A 20187-nucleotide genomic window follows, 5' to 3' on the forward strand; every position below is an offset into this window, starting at 1 on the left:
GTGTCCAGAGCATGGAGGCGCTACCAGGAGACAGGCCAGTACATCAGGAGACGTGGAGGAGGCCCTGGAGGGCAACAACCTAGCAGCAGGACCGCTACCTACACCTTTGCGCAAGGAGGAGCAGGAGGAGCACTGCCAGAGCCCTGCAAAATGACCTCCAGCAGGCCACAAATGTGCATGTGTCTGCTCAAACGGTCAGAAACAGACTCCATGAGGGTGGTATGAGGGCCCGACGTCCACAGGTCGGGGTTGTGCTTACAGCCCAACACCGTGCAGGACGTTTGGCATTTGCCAGAGAACACCAAGATTGGCAAATTCGCCACTGGCGCCCTGTGCTATTCACAGATGAAAGCAGGTTCACACTGAGCACGGGACAGACGTGACAGTCTGGAGACGCCGTGGAGAACGTTCTGCTGCCTGCAACATCCTCCAGCATGACCGGTTTGGCGGTGGGTCAGTCATGGTGTGGAGTGGCTTTTCTTTGGGGGGCCGCACAGCCCTCCATGTGCTCGCCAGAGGTAGCCTGACTGCCATTAGGTACCGAGATGAGATCCTCAGACCCCTTATGAGACCATATTCTGGTGTGGTTGGCCCTGGGTTCCTCCTAATGCAAGACAATGCTAGACCTCATGTGGCTGGAGTGTGTCAGCAGTTCCTGCAAGAGGAAGGCATTGATGCTATGGACTGGCCCGCCCGTTCCCCAGACCTGAATCCAATTGAGCATTTGAGTGTGACTTCAAATCCAGACCTCCATGGGGTGATACATTTGATAATGTGTGATTTTGTTGTCAGCACATTCAACTATGTAAAGAAAAGTATTTAATAAGAATATTTCATTCATTCAGAACTAGGACGTGTTATTTTAGTGTTCCCTTTATTTTTTTGAGCAGTGTATATTATTTGTTGTGTTTTGTGTTTGTTTCCTGTTTGGTTCCCAGGAAGAGTAGGGTAAGTACTAAATATACACAACTTAATCAACTAATCAAAAGTATACAATACAGTTATTCAGTAATAAATCATTTTGAATAAAAAAGGTACACCAGTTTAATTTCCATGGCAACTATGCAGCCACATTTATTTGCAAAACCGTTCATCATCCTTACAATCAACTCAGCAGCTTATACCACATACAGGTAGTGCTTATAATACCCTGAATAATGATTATTTTCCTTGACCTTTTATTTAATAAAATGGTGTAGAAACAGAAATGTCATGCATTGGTTTTCCTCTCTTGCAGTGAGCATAGGGAATGTCTGTGTAAATACATTCTAAGAATTTTGTCCTTTACAAAAATATAAGACAACAAAAAACAGAATATTATTTACAAACAAATGGGTATAAATAAAATTGTGAATATGAACTTTTTTTTATTAAGGCTGTATGGAATTTGCTTTATCTGGATACATTTAAAGTTTACTGGAGTCCAAAGTTAGTAAGTCACAAGTTAACATAACCACTTATCAAAGTGATTCAGATGAAAGATATTTTAGCCCTTTGCGGCATTCCCCCAAAAATCCTACTGATACTTCAAGATAAATCATGATACCGGTAAAAAGCCAGGCACCTATTGGTTACTCATAGGGTCACTCAGGGCAAAGGGCCATGAATGAGCAAACAGACTTGGATCAACACACCATTGGCTCTCTGATCAGCATTAAAAGGTAGACTCAGCTAAATGACATTGCCACGAGCAGCACGGCAGACATGGAGATGATCATGATGCAAGACTTCACTCTCACACTTCACTTCACACTGTTCACAGCCTGGTAGCCACGGGACAATAACAGCATAGAAGTAGAGCCTCACGCTTAGTTGTTATGGAAGTTCCCCCCCCCATGCGGTTTACTTTCTGCATCTACGTCATATTGCTGAGTATACCTTTAAACTGCAAAGTGAGGGAGAGCAGTTTGATATTGCACCCTTTACGGTATTCTGAAATGAAACCAGTGTAATCTACAATGACTCTTTGCTATAACAGCTTGACCCCATTTGCTTTTAAATCAATCATATGAGCACAGACCAGACTGGTGTTATACATTCTGGTGCCAAACAGGACAAGGACCCAAGTCAACAGACAGAGCAACACACAGAAGAAGACCAACAGATGGATGATCGGCAGGTAGCCGCGTGGTTAGAGCGTTGGACTAGTAACCGAAAGGTTGCAAGATCGAATCCCCGAGCTGTCAAGGTCAAATCTGTCGTTCGACCCCTGAACAAGGCAGTTAACCCACTGTTCCTAGGCTGTCATTGAAAATAAGACTTTGTTCTTAACTAACCTTCCTAATAAAATCATTAAAACAGACACACAAATACTTTGCCAGAGTGCAGAGAGCTAATAATAAAATGTTAAAAATTAGCTGCAGTTTCAATATTTTACATTTGTTGGCAAATCTGTGTGAGATTTGAAAATAATAATCACTCAATGTGTTTCTGAGCCATATCAAACCAGGGTCATGTTCAGTAAGCAGCAAATAAAAATAAAAAAGACAAACAAGAAAGGACAACATGAGCTTGTTCAAGAAAAAAAAAAAACTCAAATTTTCGGTTTCCGCTGCAAAACGTTTTCCATCGCATGCCCTAATGAACACAACCCAGACATAGGCTATAAGTATTGGAGAGGGACAAAGTCAACGGACAGGCATAATAACACAATCCCACACAAACTCCCAAAACATTAAAGACAAATCACGTAAGAGGTCAGTGCAAAAAAAATCCGCTGGAAAACAAGCTGACCTATTACCACGTATGTACAATAAGTCCTGACTTAAATATACCCAGTGAATCTGTTCAGAGTCCTCATACTCTCTTGTAGTGTTGACAGTAAGGTGAGTGATGAAGTCACAGCTTGAAGTCCAAGAGGCTGTATGGAGAAATAGTCGTGTCTTTTTGTAGGCACTAACTCCGCCACGGTTCGATGAACAAAGCCTATGGGGAAAATGACTGTCGTTTTTAGATAAACACTGAAAATAAGGTCTGTGGTAAACACAGGGTTAGGAGATCTTGTTTGTTTTGTTCTAGGAGTTAATCTTCATCAGCTAATGTCACTTTGTGAATTTTGAAGCATTTATGTAATAAAAAAAGCACATGAATAAAGGTCATGTTAACTGACTGATATTATCTCATAGAACAAAGTGTACTGTATAAGATCTCCTAAGCCTGTGTTAAACACTGAAAATAAGGTCAGAGGTTATCCCAAAACCCCATTCCTTCCCCATAGGAAAGGCTGAACGAACCAGAGGTAACTCACTTCCGGGTTTTAGGACTACAAGCTAGCGAGCTCTACTGGTCACAGTGGGTGGTAGCTATGGGTTTTAACAGCGACCCACAAGATGGCGATGGGGGGCTATGAAAGAGTGAAAGCCATATTGGACTCCCTCACAGCTCTTACAGTTCCTGTTGTGCATTTATGCATCTCCAAATTGGGAACCCTGAGCGCCCCATACAGCGATAGCATTAAGCCCAATGGGAGGCCTCAGAAGTTCCTCCTTTGCCCCTCACTAGGTGATGTTACAGTTACTTTTGCTGCTACTAGTCTTGGGGGGGCTCGGAGGCGGTTTAAAGGACTTGGAGCGTTTGAGACTGTTTCCCTTGCTGCTGCTGCTGTTGTTGCCGCTCACGCCGCCGCCCGCCGCATTGGTGGCCACGGAGTAGGAGCGTCCATGCATCATGACAGCATTCATTCCGTTGGCCATGGAGAAGGACTTGAGGTGGGACTTGATGGCCATGGGGAGAGGCAGCTTGTCAATGAGGTGGACGGGGGTGCATGAGACGATGGAGCGGCAACACAGGTCCTGGAGGCTGAACACTGGTGGGGAGGGGGATGGACAGGGAAGGACATAGTCAAGTTGTATTACATTCTATAACTGTATAGCATAGGACATGACAACAATCTAGTTGTGTTGCTGGTTTATTTTGCAGGTGGGACAGCTGCTGTTGCGTCAATGACGAGGAGAGCCCAGTGCGCTTTGACCCATCAAATGAGAACCCAGCAAGCAAGAGACAACCCCCTTTCATTATTCCAAATAAACTCAGCAAAAAAAGAAACGTCCTCTCACTGTCAACTGCGTTTATTTTCAGCAAAGTTAACATGTGTAAATATTTGTATGAACATAACAAGATTCAACAGCTGACACGCAAACTGAACAAGTTCCACAGATATGTGACTAACAGAAATGGAATAATGTGTCCCTGAACAAAGGGGGGGTCAAAATCAAAAGTAACAGTCAGTATCTGGTGTGGCCACCAGCTGCATTAAGTACTGCAGTGCATCTCCTCCTCATGGACTGCACCAGATTTGCCCGTTCTTGCTATGAGATGTTACCCAACTCTTCCACCAAGGCACCTGCAAGTTCCCTGACATTTCTGGGGGGGAATGGCCCTAGCCCTCACCCTCTGATCCAACAGGTCACAGACGTGCTCAATGGGATTGAGATCCGGGCTTTTCGCTGGCAATGGCAGAACACTGACATTCCTGTCTTGCAAGGATTCACGCACAGAACGAGCAGTATGGCTGGTGACATTGTCATGCTGGAGGGTAATTTCAGGATGAGCCTGCAGGAAGGGTACGACATGAGGGAGGAGGATGTCTTCCCTGTAACGCACAGCGTTGAGATTGCCTGCAATGACAACAAGCTCAGTCCGATGATGCTGTGACACACCGCCCCAGTCCATGACGGACCCTCCACCTCCAAATCGATCCCACTCCAGAGTACAGGTTTCAGTGTAACGCTCATTCCTTCGACTAAAAGCGAATCTGACCATCACCCCTGGTGAGACAAAACCGTAATTCATCAGTGAAGAGCACTTTTTGCCAGTCCTGCCAGTGACGATGGGTTTGTGTCCATAAGCGACGTTGTTGCCGGTGATGTCTGGTGAGGAACTGCCTTACAACAGGCCTTCAAGCCCTCAGTCCTACCTCTCTCACGCTACTACGGACAGTCTGAGCCCTGATGGAGGGATTGTGTGTTCCTGGTGTACCTCGGGCAGTTGTTGCCATCCTGTACCTGTCCCGCAGGTGTGATGTACAGATGTACCGATCCCGTTCAGGTGTTGTTACATGTGGTCTGCCACTGCGAGGACGATCAGCTGTCCATCCTGTCTCCCTGTAGCGCTGTCTTAGGAGTCTCACAGTACGGACATTGCAATTTATTGCCCTGGCCACATCTGTAGTCCTCATGCCTACATTTGCAGCATGCCTAAGGCACGTTCACGCAGATGAGCAGGGACCCTGGGCATCTTACTTTTGGTGTTTTTCAGAGTCAGTAGAAAGGCCTCTTTAGTGTCCTACGTTTTCATAACTGTGACCTTAATTGCATACCGTCTGTAAGCTGTTAGTGTCTTAATGACCATTCCACAGGTGCATGTTCATTAATTGTTTATGGTTCATTGAACAAACATGGGAAATAGTGTTTAAACCCTTTACAATGAATATCTGTGAAGTTATTTGGATTTTTACAAATTATCTTTGAAAGACAGGGACGTTTCTTTTTTTGCTGAGTTTAGATATATTCCATATATCAATCAAATCAAAGAATTGAAGGGTAGCAACATAAAATAACAAATAAGCCCAAGTTTCCTCACACCAACAATAACCTTTGACCTTTCCCATTTTTTTAATACACCCTAAGACTTACCAACCCAATACCCTACAATGGCTGTAACTTTAGTCTTCCCTGTACTCCTCACCTCGGTTTGGTCTCCAGAACTTCTCCATGCCGTGCCTCATCAGCACGATGCGCGACAGCTCCGTGAACGACTCGATGACGTTGAAGTTGCACAGAGGGCTGACCTCAAAGAAGGTCATGCCGTTCTTCTCGGCGTAGGCGCGGGCCTGCTCCGTGGGCACCTGCCTCTTATAGGCCAGGTGGAGCCGGTTGCCTACTAGGATGCGGGGCACCCCCGGGGCATGCTGGGGGAAAGGAGAGAAAGCAATAGGGGGATGATATTGAGAGAAGGGGTTGTTTTGTTAACAACTCCCATCTTGTTTACGATTCCTTGAATCAAATCACACACAAACCCTGTTCGAACAGGAAACACACCGGCCTTCTCAAAGCAGGAAAGGAAACAGGAAGAGCATAAATCACCTTTATTCTGTAAATACATTTATCAGGCATATGCATGCTACCTTTGAAGCATCTATCCTTTTTCCAGTGCCATCCAAATGTGTGCACAGACAAGGTACCATGATGCTAGCTAGCCAGCCAGGTAGCATGGCTAAACAAGGTTGTTTGTTATCAAACCAAAAACTTGCGGCCGCAAGTAGTTTAAAATGGCCGGCTACAATGGTTGAAAATATGATATAAAAATGTGCACCAATTCACAGGAGAGAGGGGAGAAGGTAGCTCCGGTAACATGGGGCATAACTTTTGAGTGGCTTTCAGTGTTGTAAAGGCGCAAGCATGACTGTCACTTCGCTCTGTTTTTCCTCTCTGGCAGTGGCACTCAAGAGGCTGCGTGACAGAGAAGCCTAGTCAGACTGGCCCTGCTTGTTCTTACTGGAGAAATTAAACCATGCCGCTCCAATAACTAAACAAATGTAACAACAAACTTCATCACTGTCTGCACACCCCAGCTCGCCATCACGGCTTAATAACATTTATAAACTGATGAAGAAGATGGAGAGGAGCTAATGGCTGGTTAGGGGATGTGGCTTGCTGCTCACAGCTGTCGCACGTGACATATGGTGAAGTACTCATTCTGATATGACGTCACACTCTTAACTCTGTTTAATATTTTATTTGTAGGGAAGCATTCTGTGCTCAGTCATTCGTTTCTAAATGAGAAACGCACCATCATTTACTGATCACACAGGGAGAAGATATTTTCGGCCTCTCCGGATATACACGATTCACGTGGACAACCTATTTTGAAGTGAAAATGGCAAATATCTCCAAAAAGTGATGAGTTTGCAACCTTGCAGATTTTGTTTGTTTGTATTTATCCTTTATTTAACTAGGCAAGTCAGTTAAGAACAAATTATTATTTACAATGACGGCCTTGGAACAGTGGGTTAACTGCCTTGTTCAGGAGCAGTACGACAGATTTTTACCTTGTCAGCTCGGGGGTTCGATCTGGCAACCTTTCAGTTACTGGCCTAACGCTCTAACCACTAGGCTACCTGCTGCCACAATAGTGCAGAGTGTAAAGTCTATGAGCGGGAAGATAAAAGGTTTACCAGTGGCCAGTTGGTGAAGGACACAGCACAGAGGGAAAAGCTATTCAGGTTGTGGGAGGTTTTGGTCGTGACTGACCTAAACTGTTTGCCTGAGGGGAGTCTCTTGATAACAACAGCAGATCCTCAGACTACAGCCTGCCTGCCTGGCAATAGCTCTACATGGCTAGTGATTCTACCATCTACAAACCGGTATGGTGGATTTCATTTGAGCTGTTACTGCAGCATGATGAGGCAGATATGCTGTTTAGAATGAAGACTTGAGTCACATCGTCAGACATGCAGTGTTAAATGATGAGTCAGCAAACTAGCTTACCTCATCGATCTCCCGGATCCAGCGGTCAATGCCATCAAACGACCAGCCATTTGTGATATCATAAACTAGCAGGATTCCCTGTGGGTTGGGGGAGTGGGGGGACATGAACAAGCAATACATCTTTAATCAGTAAACAGCCCACTTGTCCCTGAACACACAGATGATATAGCCTAGAACCTGAAGCATTTGGAATTAAGGGGTCTAACCCACCTGTGCCCCACGTGAATATGACCGGAAGATTGTGCAGAATCGTCCCTGTCCAGACGTATCCCTGTTGAACAAAGAATGACCCTGTTAGATTCCATTTAGCTTTCTGTCAATGAGTTTTCTACAAGTATTAGACAAGTATTTTCTACATGTACCACAACTCTAACTTGACTCTTCTCCCATCCAACAGGATTGTGGTAGTCTTGTAGTCAATCCCTGAGAAAACAAACATGATTATAGCAGACAGCCAGCCCAACCTTAACCTCAAACTACATGGGATTGATTTGAGAGTACAATGGCAAATGGCCAGTTTGATTCCAGAGTAAAAATAAACACTGACTAGTATGTTTATACTTCATATAATGTATACACTTGATGTATTCTAACTAGTTACATACACTCACCACTGCTGTAGGGATAGGGAGACTCTGCTGATCCGTCCTGCAGACTGTCTAGGATCTCTCCTTTCCCCACATCACTGTCTCCAACCAGCAAGAATTTCAGGAGGTAGTCGTAACTCTTGACAGGACTGCCCTGTGTAGCCATCATCCCACGCATTGGTATCAAGTTAAGACCGAGTTTTGGAGATTCTCGACTGCGGGTGGGATAAGTTGTGTGTGGAATGCCTTGTCGAACACTTAGGTGCGAACGACGTTGTTTACTAGCTAAAGATACTGTTAGCCACAGAGAAATGAAGGTTACTAGCTAGCAGTGTCGCACACAACTAGCTACAAAATATACAATGAGCGTTGAGAACGAATTATCTCCAATTCCATCATGTTTTCTTTGAAAATCCATTACCTAGCTAACGTCAGTTAGCTATCTAACGTTAGTAACTTATGTGAAATAAAAATACCCCGTGCTAACGTTAGCTACCTAAACATGGTTACGAAAACATTAATTAATCTGGGCCATTCTGCCTCCAAAACCAAATGCCCTCTACAAGGTAAAACATTGTTTTTGAAATGTTAATTCAAAACGAAAATTGTACTTTATTTAAGAGTCCATAAATAACAATTAGTTGCCTTCGTGTGCGTGTCAGCAGCTAAGCAATGCAAATAACATCACCCAAGATTTTGCTTTTGCCAGCATCAACATCCGGTTTGCCGGTGCCTCTTCTTCTTTGATGAAGTTTAATAGCGGTTGGCATCCAAAATATGTTGCATTACCGCCACCTGAGTTCAACTCCAGCAAAAAAAAAGCGTCCTCTCACTGTCAACTGCGTTTATTTTCAGCAAACTTAATAAATATTTGTATGAACATAACAATATTCAACAACTGAGACATAAACCGAACAAATTCCACATACATGTGACTGACATTAATGGAATAATGTGTCCTTGAACAAAGGGAGGGTAAAAATCAAAAGTAACAGTCAGTATCTGATGTGGCCACCAGCTACATTAAGTACTGCAGCGCATCTCCTCCTCATGGACTGCACCAGATTTGCCAGGTCTTGCTGTGAGATGTTACCCCACTCTTCCACCAAGGCACCTGTACGTTCCAAGACATTTCTGGGGGGAATGGCCCTAGCCATGACACCACCCTACTCCACTATTTAAATATATTTAGTCCTACCTCAGGCCAACAACCTGAAAGGATGGGACACCACCACTTAACACACCCTGTAACTCTTCAGATGTCAAGTCTCGCACACCCAAATACTTCTCTGTAGCTGCCACAACAACCAAATTTTTCTGCGACTTACGTTCCATCCCTGCAGAACAGTTGATAACCATTGCTATAAATGATAAAGATCCAATCTTACTAAAACATATATCACTTTTTGGCCTATCCCACTGTACTGGTACAGATCTACTACTCTCAGCACTCCTCTCAGCATCCCTCCCTCTTGACCCATCTTCCTCTACTTTCTTCACCAGCTCAGCATATGACAACTTCTGCATTACTCTAACCCTGGAAACCTCAACCTGCCTCGCACAAGACATTTCTGATCCCCAGCCCCATGGGCACCACTACAATTAACACATACATTTGAAGTCGGAAGTTTACATACAACTTAGCCAAATACATTTAAACTCAGTTTCTCACAATTGCTGACATTTAATCCTTGTAAAAATGCTATAGGTCAGTTAGGAACACCACTTTATTTTAAGAATGTGAAATGTCAGAATAAGTTGAGAGAATGATTTATTTCAGTGTTTATTTATTTCATCACATTCCCAGTGGGTCAGAAGTTTACATACACTAAATTAGAATTTGGTAGCATTGCCTTTAAATTGTTTAATTTGGGTCAAATGTTTCAGGTAGCCTTCCAGGAGCTTCCCACAATAAGTTGGTTTTGAAGGTAGGCCTTGAAATTCATCCACAGGTACACCTCCTATTGACTCAAATTATGTCAATTTGCCAATCAGAAGCTTCTAAAGCCATGACATCATTTTCTGGAATTTTCCAAGGCACAGTCAATTTAGTGTATGTAAACCTCTGACCCACTGGAATTGTGATACAGTGAGTTTTGAAATAACTGTAAACAATTGTTGGTAAACAATTGTTGGAAAAAAGACTTATGTCATGCACAAAGTAGATGTCCTAACCGACTTTCCAAAATTATAGTTTGTTAACAAGAAATTTGTGGAGTGGTTGAAAAACAAGTTTTAATTACTCCAACCTAAGTGTATGTAAACTTCCTACTTCAAGTGTACCACTACTTTCTCCAATGCTACACATTCCTTTGTCTCATGCCCTTCTGGTCACTTCTCACACCTAGGAACCTCCCTCCTACACACTGCTGCCACATGCCCATATGCTTGACACCTGTAACAACGTAATGTATTCGGCACAAAAGTTCCTACAGGATACTTATATATCCTTACATCCAGTTTGCCGGTTTTCTTCTTCTTCTTCTTCTTCTTTTTTTTCTTCTTCTTCTCTGGTATAATGGCGTTCGCAACAATTTGATTTGCATAAAGCTACCTACTGTGCGGGTGGATAATAAGGATCCCTAAAAGGAAACAAAGTGGGGTGAAAAAAATCATACAAATTATCAACATTTTTTAAAATATAAACAAAATCACCCTGCTTTTCTATCCTATTCAACTATTGCTGTACATATACTATTCTATCCCAGGTATACTACATATTCTATTCATATACTGTCCATAATATTTATACATCCCATCATATATTTATTGGTAGTCCTAATATTTAAATATTTCTTAATTCCATTCTTTAACTTTTTAGATTTGTGTTTATTGTCGTGTACTTGTATTGTAAGATATTACTGCACTGTTGGAGCTAGGAACACAATCATTTCGCTACACCCACAATAACAACTGCTAAATATGTGTATGTGACAGATACAAGTTTATTTGAATAGCTCGTTTTGTTTCCATTCTTTGATTTCACCATGTTCCACTCATTGTCACACACTTCACTTGCCGCACTTTCAAATTCATGTAACAATTCCATGGATGCTTTGGCCAAGACTTCTTCTTCTTCTTCTTCTCGTACTGTATATAAATCCATGCACCAAGATGCAATTCGATGCGCAGTACAATTACTGTTGAAGAAATATCCCCTTTATAATAAAACTATAACAACATTTGCGTTGTGGCGTAGGCTACAGTTGAGCTGAGGTGTTTTTAGGATTTTCACACATGGGGAACATTATAGGCTACAGCAGGCTACTAAATAACATTTCCAATGGCACACTGACTCACCTAATAATGAAGACGAAGCCATATGCTACTACTCACGGTGATGGCCGATACACGAGTCTTGGGAATAGCCTGTCTCAAGATGAGGTCACCTACTTTGAAAAACAGTGCTGCTGTTTGCAAAATAACGGGAGTTGTTGAGAAACATTTTTTACTATTGGTTCTACAGACAGGTTAGTCTTCTCTTGTCAAAAGTAGGCATTTGCTTTCCAAATTGTACGTTTTTTTATATTTCTAAATTTGCAAAAGGCAACCAGCTATACCCAACCATAGAAATATAATCCACAGATGGCAGTTCCCATTCAAGACAGGACTGGCAGCCATTGCTAGTGTACCCATGAGATGAATAGTCAAGTTGCCAGGGTAAGAGGTTCCATAACCCTTCTATGGATTATATGTCTATAGCCCGATGCAACAAGCCGTATACAGTGCATTCTGAAAGTTTTCAGACCCCTTGAGTTTTTCCACATTTTGTTACGTTACAGTCTTATTCTAAAATTGATCAAATTATTTTCCCCCCTCAACAATTTACAGACAATACCCCATAATGACAAAGCAAAAACTGTTTTTTTTTTGCCATTTTTGCCAATTTATAAAAAAACAAAAAACAGAAATACCTTATTTACATAAGTATTCAGACCCTTTGCTGTGAGACTCGAAATTGAGCTCAGGTGCATCCTGTTTCCATGGATCATTCTTGAGATGTTTCTACAACTTGATTGGAGTCCACCTGTGGTAAACTCAATTGATTGGACATGATTTGGAAAGGCACACACCTGTCGATATAAGGTCCCATAGTTGATGTGCATGTCATAGCAAAAACCAAGCCATGAGGTCGAAGGAGTTGTCCATAGAGCTCAGAGACAGGATCGTGTCTAGGCACAGATCTGGGGAAGGACATAGCTCCAGAGTTCCTCTGTGGAGATGGGAGAACCTTCCAGAAGGACAATCATCTCTGCAGCACTCCACCAATCAGGCCTTTATGGTAGAGTAGCCAGACGGAAGCCACTCCTCAGTAAAAGGCACAAAACCCGCTTGGAGTTTGCCAAAAGGCACCTAAAGACTCTGACCACGAGAAACAAGATTCTCTGGTCAGATGAAATCAAGATTTAACTATTTGGCATGAGTGCCAAGCGTCACATCTGGACCATCCTTATGGTGAAGCACGGTGGTGGCAGCATCATGCTGTGGGGATGTTTTTCATTGGCAAGGACTGGGAGACTAGTCAGGATAGAGGGAAAGATGAATGAAGCAAAATACAGAGAACCTTGATGAAAACCTGCTCCAGAGCGCTCACGACCTCAGACTGGGGCAAAAGTTTAGCTTCCAACAGGACAATGTCCCTAAGCACACAGCCAAGACAATACAGGAGTGGCTTCAGGACAAGTCTCTGAATGTCCTTGAGTGGCCCAGCCAGAGCCCGGACTTGAACCCCATCAAAACTCTCTGGAGAGACCTGAAAATAGCTGTGCAGCAACGCTCCCCATCCAACCTGACAGAGTTTGAGAGGATCTGCAGAGAAGAATGGGAGAAACTCCCCAAATATAGGTGTGCCAAGCTTGTAACGTCATACCCAAGAAAATTTGAGGCTGTAATCACTGCCAAAGGTGCTTCAACAAAGTACTGAATAAAGGGTCTGAATACTACTGTAAACTACTGATATTTCAGTTTTAAACATTTTCATAAATTAGCAAAAATTGTTATTATGGGGTATTGTGTGTAGATTGATGAGGAAAAAAATAGAACTTAATCCATTTTAGAATAAGGCTGTAACGTCACAAAACGTGGAAAAAGTGAAGGGGTCTGAATACTTTCTGAATACACTGTATACGCTCAGACCAGTCCAAGCTCTTTTTTTTTCCTGACCCCCGAATAGTGGAACCAACTGAAGCTAGGACAGCAGAGTCCCTACCCATCTCCTGAAAACATCTGAAACCCTACCTCTTCAAACAGTATCTTAAAAGGATCCACCCCTTTTTTTAAATTTTCACCTAAAATATCATACCCAAATCTAACTGCCTGTAGCTCAGGTCCTGAAGCAAGGATATGCATATTCTTGATACCATTTGAAAGGAAACACTTTGAAGTTTGTGGAAATGTGAAAGGAATGTAGGTGAATACAACGCAATAGATCTGGTAAAAGATAATACAAAGAAAAAACCAACCATTCTTTTGTATTTTTTTGTGTACCGTCATTTTTGAAATGCAAAAGAAAGGCCATAATGTATTATTCCAGTTAAGTTGCTATTTAGATTTTGGCCACTAGATAGCAGCAGCGTATGTGCAAAGGTTTAGACTGATATTAGTATGTTCCAGAGATTTCTGTAAGTCTTTAGCGGACACTCTAGGATTCTTCTTAACCTCATTGAGCATTCTGCACTGTGCTCTTGTAGTCATCTTTGCAGGACGGCCACTCCTAGGGAGAGTAGCAACAGTGCTGAACATTCTCCATTTATAGACGATTTGTCTTACAGTGGACTGATGAACATCAAGGCTAACCCTTTCCAGATTTATGCAAGTCACATCAGGCCATGCTTCTTGTGAATAGAAAACTCACATTTTATGAGTGTTTTTTTCTAGGTTAAGGCAGCTCTAACCAACATCTCCAATCTCGTCTCATTGATTGGACTCCAGGTTAGCTGACTCCTGACTCGAAATAGCTTTTAAAGAAGCCATTAGCCTAAGGGGGTTCACATACTTTTTCCAACCTACACTGTGAATGTTTAAATTATGTATTCAATATAGATATCTGTTATTAGTTTAAGCAAACTGTGTTTGCAAACTATGTTTGTCTATTGTTGTGACTTAGAGAAGTGATTAAGATCACTTCAAATTTGATGATCAATTTATGCAGAAATCCAGGTAATTCCAAAGAGTTCACATACTTTTTCTTGTGTATGTTAAGATGAATGCACTAACTGTAAGTCGCTCTGGAAAAGAGCATCTGCTAAATGACTAAAATGTGAAAAATGTTAAATGTTGGTAATTCAGTCCCAGTAAACCCCTCCATTAATCCGGCCGGGTCTCCCTGAGAAATGTTTTAGTCCCAGCATCCACAATAATGTCCATCCTCCTGGACTTTCCCTCCACTTTAGCCGTGCCATTGATCACCATTGCAATACAAATCAGGTATATTTCACATTCTTAAAATCAAGTGGTGTTCCTGACTGACCTAAAACATGGCATTTTTACAAGGATTAAATGTTAGGAATTGTGAGAAACTGAGTTTAAATGTATTTGGCTAAGGTATTTGTAAACTTCTGACTTCAACTGTACATAGCTACCTCAGTTACCTCGTACCCCTGCACATCGATTAGGTACTGGTACTCCCTGTATATAGTCATGTTATTTTTACTCGTTATTGTTATTCACTGTGCATTTATACCTCATGCCACTATTTCTATATTTTTTTTTTCTTCTACTGGAGTCCAGTTGGGGGCGGTAATGCAACATATTGGATGACAACCGCCATTAAACCCCACCGAAGAAGACAAAGAAGAGGAAGAGAGTGCCTTCTCTGTGAAGTGTGCGATAACTAAATTCGATGTAAACAATGTAATTTTTTAAAACTTTGGCAAAGGGTCACATCTACAAAACGTAGTGTACTCTGTTCATAACAGATCATAGTTTTGGGAACAGAAAACTGTATTGAGATCGGGCTTTTCTTCGATGAGAAAATCAGCCAAATGTCGGCCCAGTTCCATCTCGCTCCCACTGCCGGCCACTTGGCCTCCTCTCCCCACCAAGCGGAAATTCCAACCAGATGCTTAAGATTTTATGGTGAAACATCTGGCTCCTTGTTCTCTCTGTGACGCAACATTGTGGCACCATTGAGGCCATCTCATCTCCATTTTGAAGTAGCCCATTTTCTTCTTCTACTACTTCTTTGAGTTGGTAAACAAACTGAAAGGGTGCACACTGCCACCTGGAGTTTATGGTCTGTACAGGTATAAAGCCAAGGTTGACGATTTACTTCTTCCAGCAGTTGGGTCATTCCACGAAATGAGTGCCATTTGCTTCCGTTTGATATTTTAAGTAGGGTGAAAATTGTGCACCAATATTGAATTTTAAAAGCCTGTTCTATTAATTGAAGTGCCCTTTAATATAGACCACATGGATAATTTAATAAGCAGATTTTTTATATGGATAATGACTTGCTAAAGTGCCAAAATTCCTAATTTTGACATGTGACTGTGCACCCTCTGACTTGTATGAAAGATTTTAAGATATCGTTTGAGGAGGTAGGGTTTCAGATGTTTTCGGAAGATGTGTAGGGACTCTGCTGTCCTAGCTTCAGTTGGTTCCCACTTAATACCAACATTTCTCCAAGAGTCCACCGTCATTGGAAAGCCCTAGTAATTTTGTTGCTTTGTTATTTTGTTGCTTTGACAAATTAATTTCTGAAGATTATTATTCATTTAATGTGATTTAATATGCATCTGTCCCTCATTTTAAGGTCAACTCTGAACTGAGCTCTCGTTTCAACGTAGTGAAACAATTTATTTTAAAATATTTATTTCATAAGAAACATTTAACAACTTATAGTCAAACTATAGTATAAAAGCAGGTGGGCTGGTTCTACTCTTTTGGCCCATTTTGTGGTGGAAACGTCAGTGGGTCAAACATGATGTCAACCCTGTCACCCATAGATAGACAGGCTAGAAAGGTTTCAACAATAAAACCTTTTATTGTGAATCTTACTTTCAACTGCCCCTCCCTGTTGAACATAATAAACGTCCATTCCCCGTCACAAGGCGATTTATGGCTGCTTTAAAATGAAACTATGATCATACAACTTTTGAAAAACTGGGCTCTGGTGACTGCTAATTGGTTGATTCTGCTACTGATTAAAGTCAGCACCAGGTGTTGCAATTACTTGGGTGCTGTAGCTAGTATATAAAACACACAAGCAAATGGTGGTTCTCTCATGCACCTTGCCACTGTTCTGGATTAGTTGAGAGAGAGATTTGGTGGTGAAGGGCAAGATGGTGGTGAAATTGGTGCTTTTGCTCCTGAGTTACTCCTCTGTGTATTGTTTGTCAGGTAAGGGCTTCCCTTTAGCTGTTGATGATGGGAATGACTCTGAAGTTCTGTGGGATGAGACAGAGCGATTGAGGTTTGATGACGACTCTGAACCCAAGGTCAGATCTCGTTCCCAAATCGTGGCCAGTCCCATGTTGGAGCATTCTCGTAAGCCAGACTATCTGAAGCTACCAGTATACATCCCTATTCGTGCTTCTGAGGACCAAGCGAATGTCTTCAAGCCTGAAGGGAAGTTCAGGCCGCTGCCCCCCTCAGTCAAGCACATCCTGCTGCCCACCGCCTCTCCTCCCACCACTCCTCCAGCTCACTCTAAGAAGGTTGAGGTCCTGTGCCACCTCGACAGGATTTATGTGAGAATCAGAAAGGATGCCTTCACCAACCCCGACGCCTGCAAGTACCTCAAACTCCACAAATGCAAAGTCAACAAATCCACCGCGGAACACTACTACATGCTCTACAACATCAAAAGCTGTAGCTTCCATAGAAAGGTTGGCTACCGATGCCATCAGAAATACAATCCCCTGTCACTCAGACATCAAATGTATGCCCTGAGTGATCCAGTCAAATTGCGACTGTCTGAAGGGATTGTATTTCCATGGCTGTAGTGATCGAGTATGTTTAAATGTATTGGTGGTTTTTAGAGTTTGTTTTTTTCCCCTCCTATTCCAGTGTACCGCTGATTATATTTCCTACTCCAACGTGCTGAAGTACGAGCCAGAGGCCATAGGCGGTATTGTGAGGGAGTTGCCATTCTCGGTTCACATCGAATGCCGCTACAATCGGTGAACCACCACTTCATCATGATTTCACATTTGGTGGCTACGTTCCAATGTCCACACTAGCATATCCTATACATGGCTCCATACTAGGTAGTATGCTAGTCTGGATATTATTGAGTGTCTGACTGCACTAACGGCCATTTTTCTACAGGATCCACCACTCTTACAAGTTTGGCTTTCATCCTCGTTTGTTGGGGAAAGTCTTCAAGGTCCTTAAATCAAAGGTTGGCGTCACCCTCACATCTTATGATGGTGAGTTGACTTGACAGATGTCACCCAAATCAGAATACACTTGCAGTATTGTTAAACTTTAACTCTATTCTTTCTCTTCAGAATCATGGAACAAGCTCGCTGGAAATAAAACCTATATCATTGGACAACCAATGTACTTTGAGGCCAAAGTTCCCACTATTTCTTTGCATCGGCGGGTGTATATTAACAACTGTTACGTGACTGCTAGCCCCAACTCCACTCTCAAATACACTGTGGTCGACAACTATGGGTAAAACCTCTTTGTAATAGAACTACAATTTATCTTGTTCCTGGTGGTTAATTTATTGTTAATTGGCTAGATTCCACAGCTGGGCAGTTTACACAGGCAGTCTAACTCTATTTTGTCCACTAATTTGGTTGAAAGACCAATCACATGTCTTTTTCAGAACTTATCTGATTGGTGAAATTGAAGTTTGCAGTGGGAGTACAGAGCTTAGCATGTCTCCCAAAGCCTGAAGACATTTCAGCTTGGGAAAATGTAGGATTTTCAGGAGTCGGGTAATTGGTTAAGGGAAGAGGATTGGAAGGAAAGGTTTTAAAGACAAATGGTGGCAGAGGATGGTTTTGAATTAGACTCTAGCAATAACAGGGAAAGGGATATGTTGAGGAAGACTGTCAAGTTGAAAGTGGGCCAGATGCCAGTTCGAGTTATGGAGGTGAAATTGAAGGGGTAAAGGTTTGTGAGGAGCATGAGCCTTGTGTTGAGGGCATGGTTATGATAAAGATGCATTTTGGTCCAGTAGAACAGATTTTTTTAAGAGGATGGAACCAGGTCTTTTGGCTGATCCATGGGTGGGAAAGAGGGTGTGCTTTTGAGTAGGTCAAGTGGACTTGTGATTGTGTTTCTTTAGATCAGAGGAAGCAGGCGCTCTGTGCGACAACTAGTATAGTCTGTCTTTGCGCACCATTGAAGGGAGTCAATTCTGGGTTAGTGTAGAGGTGGCGCAATGGAAGTTGACGATTCCTGTGAAGTTTGGTGCGATGCAGACCCGGGGGCGACACGGTGTCACTCAGTCCTTTTGAGTTGTCAGTCTTTACCTGACAAGATCATGTTAGGATGTATCACTTATCCTGTTGGCGCTTTTGTGGCAAATCCACTGCTGTTTCAGCTGCAACATTTATGGTCCTGTCAGTGTGTAGGAGGGAGATTCCAAGATGTGGAAGTGTGCAGAAGGGCAAGGGAGATAAGTGTAGTTTTGTTGGATAAAGTGGTCAACTGTAGGGTGCACATGTTGCTGGGGCTCAAGTGTTCGGTGGCTAGTCAGAGCGGTGTCGAATGCTGAGGGAGTGAAGTAGAGAATGGGTCAAGGGTGAGCAAATCTGAGGATTCCTGTGAATGGGATGTCCGACAGCACAGAGGGATAGGCCATTGAGTTGCATGTGCTTCAGTAAGGTGGCGGGGACACGTGTAGCATGGTAGTGTCCTGTCCTCTCAGCCCATTGTCCTGGGGAAGGCTCAGATGAGGTTAAAATTGTGTAATCAGTGTTTTTGGTTCCCATTTTGTATCAGTGTACTGGACCTATAATTCGGTTGGGGGTGGTAACGCAATATATTGGATGCCAACGGCTGTTAAACCTCAACCAAGAGAACTCAGAACTGTCTGCCTGTGTAACACAGCCCTAGTGTCTTTTGTAACTCAGTCCCTGGTTTACAAGGTGAGAATAAGAACCAGCGGGTGAACCTTGTCCCACATTGGAGGGATTAGATTTAAGTGCATAATCTTCTCTTCACTAGATGCATGGTGGATGGCAAGAATACTGTCCAGTCAAAGTTCCTGTCACACACAACCAACAATGCTTTGAGGTTCACTGTTGGAGCTTTCATCTTCCAGGGCCTGGACAATCAGGTCTGACTCATGTGTGAATCTCCAAACAACTAATCATGATGGTTTGCTTCTTTAATACTATAGTCCTACAGTAATGCACCTTAAAGAGAACATACTTTTATTTTCTTCCAGAAACTCCACTTGCACTGTGAAATAAGTACGGGAAATGTCACTCCAACTCCAAGTTCCAAGTCCTGCAACTATGACACAAAGACTAAAAAGTAGGTTCACCTGATTGATTGAGTTCTGAGGGACTCCTTGCTATGAGGGTTAACTAATATTTGCTGTGATTGTCCTAGGTGGGTGGAACTGTATGGTGAAGCTGCGGTTTGCTCATGCTGTGTCGGTTCTTGTCCTTCTCCTTCTCTACGACCCTCCGGTGAGCATAGGCCTGGTTCATGACCAGTAATGTCTTGTCTCATTGTCACCAACCCTTTCATCTGAGCACATTAGGGAATGGGAAGCCATTTTTGAGGACTTAACCCGGGCATTCATACCACTGTTATTTTACTTTCTGGTTTGTTTGACCGTAATCTGGAAATGCAATACTGATCTGATAATGCTCTCATAGCTCACGCACAAACTGTGACCAGTCATTTTATGACGATGGCCCATGACGAACATGCTAAAAATAAAACGTGGAGCATGGAAACCTTCAACGACGGGGCTACTGAAGGTACTCAGTCCCTCTGCTTAATTCTTAAGAATGTTTCATGTTAATATAAGAACATTTCTGAAAGTAATAGTGTTTTTCCCTCATGGTTTCAGGTGCTGTTGGGAGGGTTTGATGAGCAGTGGACAATGCTTTTGATAAAATAAACTTTTTAAACTATCATGTGTATTGAGTTCATTCAAAATGGCTGCAGAGGTCCAGGCAGAACTGGGTTCAAATATT

At 42.6% G+C, this 20187-nt stretch overlaps 2 protein-coding genes across 2 annotated transcripts; one reads left to right on the top strand and one right to left on the bottom strand.

The window, feature by feature from the left end:
• Positions 1–1043: 1043 nt before the first annotated feature.
• Positions 1044–8811, bottom strand: LOC110485744 (ras-related protein Rab-40C). Its single transcript, XM_021556900.2, has 6 exons — positions 8099–8811; positions 7850–7910; positions 7698–7758; positions 7488–7565; positions 5686–5908; positions 1044–3805 (listed from the first exon to the last, which is right to left on the bottom strand). The coding sequence occupies exons 1-6, from the start codon at positions 8250–8252 to the stop codon at positions 3498–3500; spliced, it is 885 nt and encodes a 294-aa protein (XP_021412575.2). The 5' UTR covers positions 8253–8811; the 3' UTR covers positions 1044–3497.
• A 7468-nt stretch (positions 8812–16279) lies between these two features.
• LOC118938218 (zona pellucida sperm-binding protein 3-like) lies at positions 16280–20125 on the top strand. The gene is made up of 9 exons (XM_036940401.1): positions 16280–16902; positions 17084–17196; positions 17345–17445; positions 17527–17695; positions 19202–19313; positions 19425–19513; positions 19592–19671; positions 19864–19968; positions 20061–20125. The coding sequence occupies exons 1-9, from the start codon at positions 16357–16359 to the stop codon at positions 20078–20080; spliced, it is 1335 nt and encodes a 444-aa protein (XP_036796296.1). The 5' UTR covers positions 16280–16356; the 3' UTR covers positions 20081–20125.
• The last annotated feature ends 62 nt before the right edge of the window (positions 20126–20187 follow it).

Source organism: Oncorhynchus mykiss, chromosome 13 (genome assembly GCF_013265735.2).
Source record: "Oncorhynchus mykiss isolate Arlee chromosome 13, USDA_OmykA_1.1, whole genome shotgun sequence".
NCBI lineage: Eukaryota > Metazoa > Chordata > Actinopteri > Salmoniformes > Salmonidae > Oncorhynchus > Oncorhynchus mykiss.